General features: G+C 36.3%; 1 protein-coding gene across 6 annotated transcripts in view; it reads right to left on the bottom strand.

The window, feature by feature from the left end:
* Positions 1-3,420: 3,420 nt before the first annotated feature.
* The window catches only part of plppr2a (phospholipid phosphatase related 2a), a 41,614-nt gene continuing 37,704 nt past the window's right edge, over positions 3,421-7,330 (bottom strand). For 4 of the 6 annotated variants that reach the window (XM_058377120.1, XM_058377114.1, XM_058377122.1 and 1 more), the window contains one exon: positions 3,422-6,706. In XM_058377120.1, the coding sequence (XP_058233103.1) occupies positions 6,598-6,706 (109 nt within the window). In that variant the 3' untranslated portion in view covers positions 3,422-6,597. Of the gene's footprint in view, positions 6,707-7,330 lie in introns of all 6 variants that reach the window. The other 2 variants (XM_058377127.1, XM_058377134.1) reach the window with 1 other exon arrangement.

The following is a 7,330-nucleotide window of genomic DNA, read 5'->3' as shown; positions in this document are numbered from 1 at the left end:
AGCTTTCCAAACAGCTTTGTGTGTCACTGAAACCCCTCCTGGTAATACTTAGTCACTGCAATGGACAAGTTTCTGGCATTGTGTATTACTGCTTTCAGTCGAAGAAGATTTAACAGTTAAACACCTCAGTGTCACTGCTGTATTGAGAACAGTCCACCAACCTAAAATGTATAGTAAGGGATTTAAAGACTATTAACACCATTACCACAAACTGCGAAAAAAAAAACCATGTATAGGTAGGGTTGTTAACTCAGTGTGACTTTTAATTTCTGAACTACTCACAGAAACAGTGTCACTGCATTCTTAAAATATATAATATTACCATAAATATCACAATCTATGGCACTGGTGAAATTTAAAAACACCATAGTGGATTTTTGAAGTTTGAGCAATTAGGAAGGCTTATTCAGACAGACCTGGCAACCATGGACAACACATCAGCCGGACATCCAGCTGTTGAAATAGAAGCATTAACGACAAATAAATACGAATTACACTGTATGTGAAATACAAATGTATTATAATATATAATAATTATATAATATATAATAATCAATAAATAATCAAAATAAATAAAAAGGAGTATAAATATCGAACTACCTGATCAGATGGGGCGGTTCAAGTGAGATATAAAGAAATAGCAGCTAGTTATTGCTCTTATATATATATATATATATATATATATATATAGATAGATAGATAGATAGATAGATAGATAGATAGATAGATAGATAGATAGATAGATAGATATAAAACATGTGTGTGTGTATTTAATATTAAATACAGGATTTAAAAAAAGCAGCTGTATATAATATAATATATGTATATAGCAATAAAAATAACATTCAAAAGCATCTGGGATATTGCACAAATACAAAGAGCACGAATAATAATCTAAACCAGCTGAATTAGATGCAGGTGTTCGTAATTCTTGCACACAATATGTTGCCTTTTCTCACAGTTAACTCAGAAACAACCTCTGTAACAGTGTAACAGACCACACCATTAGTGTGCATGATGCTAGATTCATTGAGAATGCTCAGTGTAGCTCAGTCCTCTCAGTGTGTGGCAGACATCAAACCTGTCAATCAAATTCAGGCAGGTCAGGGACTCCTGTTTAATATCATTCACTACACCTGCAGCGCTAGTGCCCTTGGGCTTAACAAATACTACAGACAGAAACATATCTTTTTCTTAGTGAGACTCATTGTTTGCTGACATAATGACAAAGAATGACTCTGTGAATAATGCGCACAAACACAAATCTACAGGAGTGTCTGCAATCAACAAAAATTTAGCTGACAAAGCAGTGAGACAAAATCTGTGTGCAGTTTATGAGATAGGTTAGTACGTACCATTCTAATCGGTCTAATTTGGTAATGCTATATAAGTTGGATGGGTTACACACCGTAATACCATAAGAAAGTGTTCTTAAATAAATAAACTTGGACTTTAGGCATTTTAGTGTTTTAAATAGACCTATAAAATGTTAAACATGTTCAACAAAATGTTTTCCTTGCGTTAGCTTATGGTAATCAGACAGAAACAAACAACAATTTGACATGCTATCCCACAGAATTTATACTGACAACTGAATCTCGTTCTAGTAGCTAAGATACTGTAAAAGATAGATTGTGAACATTCATTATTATTGCTTATTATTATTATTATTATTATTATTATTATTATTATTATTATTATTATTATTATTATCTTCTCAGATGTCAAACTAGCTCATATTAGCTTTTAATAATATTTAGCATAAGCAGTGAAATGTCTTTTGCAAATATGGTTTTTATAATCCTGCCAGATTGGTTCATGTTAGCTAGATGATTAGCATAAACAATTAGCTAAAAAGTTCTGGCTAAAGCTAAATTAACTCCAGCTCCAAATTGTCACAGTTTCATTCTGTTGACTGATCAATTTTGGTTTAACAGTTAACAGAGGAGAGGTGTGTGTGTGTGTTGTAGCAACTCATAATAATTGCTAATAAGTAGTAATTACTAGCAATTTTGCAACCTGTGCTTAGGCAGGTAGTATATATTTTCAGTCAGGTATTTACAATTGATGTTTGGAAGTTTTACCCTTGTCAAAATGGCAGGTTTTTAAAACATGAAACCAAGCTAATTCATGTCAGAACTTTTTTTACCCTTAGTGTGAAGTTACAACAAAACAAAGTGAAAAAACGATCAGAAACATTTTAGGAGAAGAAAAAACCTGCAATAACATGGTTGCATAAACACACACCCTTTTATAATTGGGGATTTTATGAATGTATTGTGGTCTGATGAAACCAATTCCAGAAGGTAGAATAATTCCATAATTCCAAAAGATATTACCAAATGAACAGCAAACTCTCAGAGAAGCATGGTGGTGGCAGCATCACGCTTTACAGCTGCTTTATTTCAGACAGAAATGGGGCTTTTTATGGAGGTGGAGGGAATCATGAATAGCTACAAATATCTATCAATTTTAGTGCAAACCTTCATGGGTCTGCTAGTAAGCTGAGGATTAAAAGGAATTTCACTTTTCAGCACAGCAGTGACCCAAAGCATACATCCAATTCAGCAAAGGAATGGCTTAACCTAAAGATCAATGTTTTTGAATCAGCTAGCCAGAACCCAGACCTGAATCCAACTAAAAATCTGAGGGGTCACCTGAAGCAGGCTGTGCACAGGAGATGCCCTAACAATTTGATGGATCTAGAATTTTTTTTTTTTGCTAGGAAGAGTGTGAAAATGTTCTCACTCAAAACTTTTGAAATGGCCAAGTGAATTACTGGACCTGAATTGACTTGAGCATGCATTTCAAAATGCCCCAAGAACAAACAGGAAGTGAAGTCAGCAGGCTTAGCAAAGCATCACAAGGGAATTAACCCAACATCTGGTGATGTCTCTGGGATCCAGACTTCAGGGAGTCATCGACCACAAAGGATTTGTAACCAAATATTATAAATTACTTTATCATGCCATTTGAATGAACTGCAAGTTATTTAGATGTAAATGTATTGTATACTGTGGTTAAAAGTTAAAATAACAATAAATTCATCAAATATGTATTTACTTGACTGTTTACACATTAGAATAAAACAAAATGTGTTGATGTTAATTCTTGCTAAACAAAATGCCAGAAATTTGGATGTTGATGGATTATTTGTGTCAGTTTGTTGATTACCACACGGTGGAGCTGTAATTTAAATATAAAGAATTGACAAACTCAATTTTCAAGAAAAGACATTTAATGAATCATGAAAAGGCACTAAGTGAATTATTGCTTTCTAGAAAAACTTACTAAAAAGAAATTACTAATTATTACTAATTCATGAAGGAATTAATAGAACCTTTCGAAATACCTCAAGAGCATGTTATTCAATTAGTTTGAGGGAGATCTCTTGGTTGTGTGAGGAAAATAATGTCCGATCCAGTGTATTGAAATATCCATTTATTGTTCTCTTCAGACAGACATATACAAAATGGTGAACACATTGTAAGAGTGTGAACATGAAACCTTCCAGAACACCTTAGCAAACCTTGAAATCGCACCTGATCCACATTATTCAGAGAAAGTCCCATGCACAGCTTCTTCAGATTCTCAAAACCAGTACAAAATTGTGGCACAAAATCACTTCCAATATTAAGTGTCTTCTTGACTGCATATCAAATTCTGGTCAAAAAAATCACAAACGTTATCAGCTTTGATTCTCATCATAGTGACAGTATTTTTTTTTTATTCTTATTGTGATTAAATGTTAGATGTCAGGTATTTATGTATGTTCATCCAATAAGCCTTAGAAATGCAGTTGAGTCAATGGGTAAGATGAGCCACTCAAAATACAAAGGAGTACATGGAGAATGTAGCAGGTGATTTATGTCCAAAATGGGATTTTGCCTTGCCACTGAAATGGAATAAAATCATAAGAGTGTTATTTTTCAAATAAATAATTGTTGCTTCTATATAAAACCTGTGATGTGAAAGAAACACCTTGGCAAGTTGAAAAAGCAAGTTAGCCCTATCCTGCTGTTTAAAGCAGTTTTAGTCAGAATGTTGATAATAAGATGATCTGTCAAGCTTGGGGCCAAATGATTCACTGACACTCTACACAATGCATTATTTGTATTCTACGCGACTTATTTGTTTGAATGATGAATAGGTTTTAAATTAAAAGATGGGTTAAGGAGTAGTATGATATCACACTATGAAACCTTTACATTTTACAATTCTTCTTTGACTCTGTTTGGTTGTTAAGTGCTATGTGGTAAAAATGAAGATACAGATTGGTGCTTTATTACACATACAATTATGGATTCAATGTAAATTATGCCCTTTTAACATATGTGTAATTTGCTTTGTGCATCCTGGATTTGTAGAGAATATACTGTATAGGATGTAGTTTGAATATTGTAGGCTAACATTCTCCACAAGGGGGAGCTAACAGCACCAAGAGCAGAAAAGCACCAGTAACACTATTACTCCTTGTTAAGTACAGAAATTTAACATCTTACCCACTCACTGGCTCATGTTACCTCTTACCTGGGTTAAACCATACAAAAAAGTGAACTGTGTATCCATAGAATGTATTTTAGGTAACTAAAAAAACATCCATTAATCTTTAGCGATTCATTTCTCAAAATAAACGAGTAAAAATGGCTCATCTTACCCCTTTCTTCCAGATTAATATTTAAGTTAATTGTACTTCACAGGTTATTGGTCAGGTGCTACCATATACATAGGCTTTGGAAATGGCTTCACCTTCCAAACACCCTATAAACTGATCAGTTCCATTTTTATTTCCCAAAATACAGATGATGATTAGTTCCATGGCTCAAACGCTAACTAGAATACTACAGTAACAACTATGGGTGCACATAGGTGCCAGTGTAAACACACACAAATTTCTTCTTTCTCTCATTTTTTTTTTCTTACCAAAAAGACATATTTACAAAACTGTACAATCATTATATGTAAGAAAGGAGGACAGTTGGATAAAGTATTAGAATAAAGGTTTGACAAAGTGTGCAAAGTGTGTGTGGTTGTGTCTGTAAGCATGGAGATAGTGTTGGGCCAGCATATATGTTACCTTACACAGCACAGTGAAGAAAATGTACGTAGCCAAAAAGAGAGCAGATACAAAGGTATTTCAGGGAAATACAGAAATACAGGTGCATAAAGCATTGTGCAAATTAAAAGCAGCAAAACTGTCACTCTAAGTGAAAACTAGTGCTGTTCATAACACGTAATTTACAGAAAACAAAAGAAACCAACTCAGTAATTATCCGAAGCTGTCATAAACATCCGCTTAAAGTAGGAATGCTGGGAAATTGTGCTAGCCAGCTGCAGTAATGTTCATTCCACATCAACCTCTTTCAGACCAGGGCATCCCAGTGTGAACAAGCTAGAAGGAGAATTGGAATTAAATGTAAAAAAATAAATAAATAAAAAAAACCCTGCACATCTTCTTATGTGTGAGTGACAGCTCAAGGCATTTTAACCACAGCAAATTGAACTGACACAAATGCCTTGTTGGTCCTGGGTTTGGGCTTTTTTGAGAAACAGACATGTGTTGGCTTTGAACTCTGAAAACTGTGGTGGGTGTTGAATCTGACAGAGCACTGTTGTGTCTGAGACAAGCTCTTCCCGGGAACGAGGGTGATGAAAATGCCATTGCGTCAGAATGGTGTCATCGCTGTTAACAAGCTAAATCTGCCACACTCTGGTGACTGGTGGGAAAATCCTCGGAAAAGAACCAAGCATTGAATATTTACTGTGACAGAGGAGATGGCTGTGCAGATGCTGAGGTTTGTCAATTATGATAGTGTTGAATGTACCCTTTTAAGCTGCCTATTATTGATGAGGGAAAGAACATGGGCACTGATTCAAAAATTGTTGCAAGAGCTGAACCAAGATATTGATTTTCCAAATGTAAATAGGTAAACAAAAAATGTTCTGTCCACCTGAATAGGGTTCAGTTTTTCACGATATACACACTGGTGAACTAGAAAGACACTGGGTAATCATTTTCAGATTTCAGTTGGATTTGCTGGCACGGTTGTTGAAATCCAAACCTTAAATACATTATTTACATTGAATGTTATACATAAAACACTATTTGAACATGCCTCTTTAAAAACACACAATAAAGAAACAAAAAAGAGGCCTATCAGACACAGGACTTCTAGTCTTTTTTTTTTGTTTTGTACTCAGGAGTCCAGTTTATGGACTCCATATCGGTTCCCCTGGGAATAGGTTGGATGGATTTAGGGCCAAATGTCATTAGGTGATCCAAAGGCTACTACGCACTGCTCAAGCAAACTGTAACAAACTTAAAGATCTTGTCGATGTCAAGCCTGAACATTGGAAATTATGCTAAAACATTTCAGACTCCTGGACAAGTCTCCATAGCTGAGCTTTCAGAAGCAAAAAAAGTCACCACTCGTTTGTTTGAGAAGTGTGCTGGAGACCTGAGGGCAGCATGGAGGGGGCATGGAGATGAAGAGTGAAGCAAGGAGGACAATGTCTAGACCTGCGTCGAGTAGGAGCGGTAGAGGGTGGTGTAACGTCCAGTGGTGTGGGCTGCAGTGCATTGCTCAGATGGCTGGTCTAGACTTCGCTGGAAATGGAGCGAGACGGTATGAGGACATCGGGGGTGGCGGGGAACCGATAGGGCTGATGGTCATGTGATCTCAGTGAATGGAGATCCCCTTGGAGTCTGTAAGGATGGAGAGAGAGAGTGTGAGAGAAAGGACGAGGTGGGAAGAGAGAAAGACAGACAGATAGAGAGAAGCATGACAAATAATAGAGGTTGTGGGCAGACAGAAACAAGATCTGTGAGGAAAGAGTGTGATGGTGTTGCAATATGGTGTGGCAATATGATCAGATCAATGGAAAAGGTGTGGTGTAGAGGGACAGTGATGAATATATGGTAAGATAATGGTGAAGAACAGGTGATGAACAGATGAACAGAAGATATTGTGGTGGTGACAGACTGCAGCAGACACTAATCGTCTTATATCTTTTTCATTTAAAGCAGATGTCCTCCAGGCACCCAGTACTGCCTGACACTGACTGAATGAGACAGCCATGACTGACAGGGTTTTTTTTTGTGACAAAAGAAATCAAAACTCCATCTTCAAAGTCCACTCATTTCTCAGGTTCCTACAATATGGGGATTTAAGGTATAGCATTAAAGCCTCAGAGGGCAGTATGGAGGATGTATGCAATGGTAGTCATGGTTAGGGCTCAGTGGTGGCCCAGCTGGGCCTCAAACTATTCAGTGTATTACTCACTCAAGGGCAAAGTCACTTAAGGCTTAGAATATGCTCCCTCTGTGAGA

Source organism: Hemibagrus wyckioides, linkage group LG02 (assembly GCF_019097595.1).
Source record: "Hemibagrus wyckioides isolate EC202008001 linkage group LG02, SWU_Hwy_1.0, whole genome shotgun sequence".
Taxonomy (NCBI): Eukaryota; Metazoa; Chordata; class Actinopteri; order Siluriformes; family Bagridae; genus Hemibagrus; species Hemibagrus wyckioides.
This window is presented reverse-complemented; position numbering and strand designations above follow the sequence as displayed.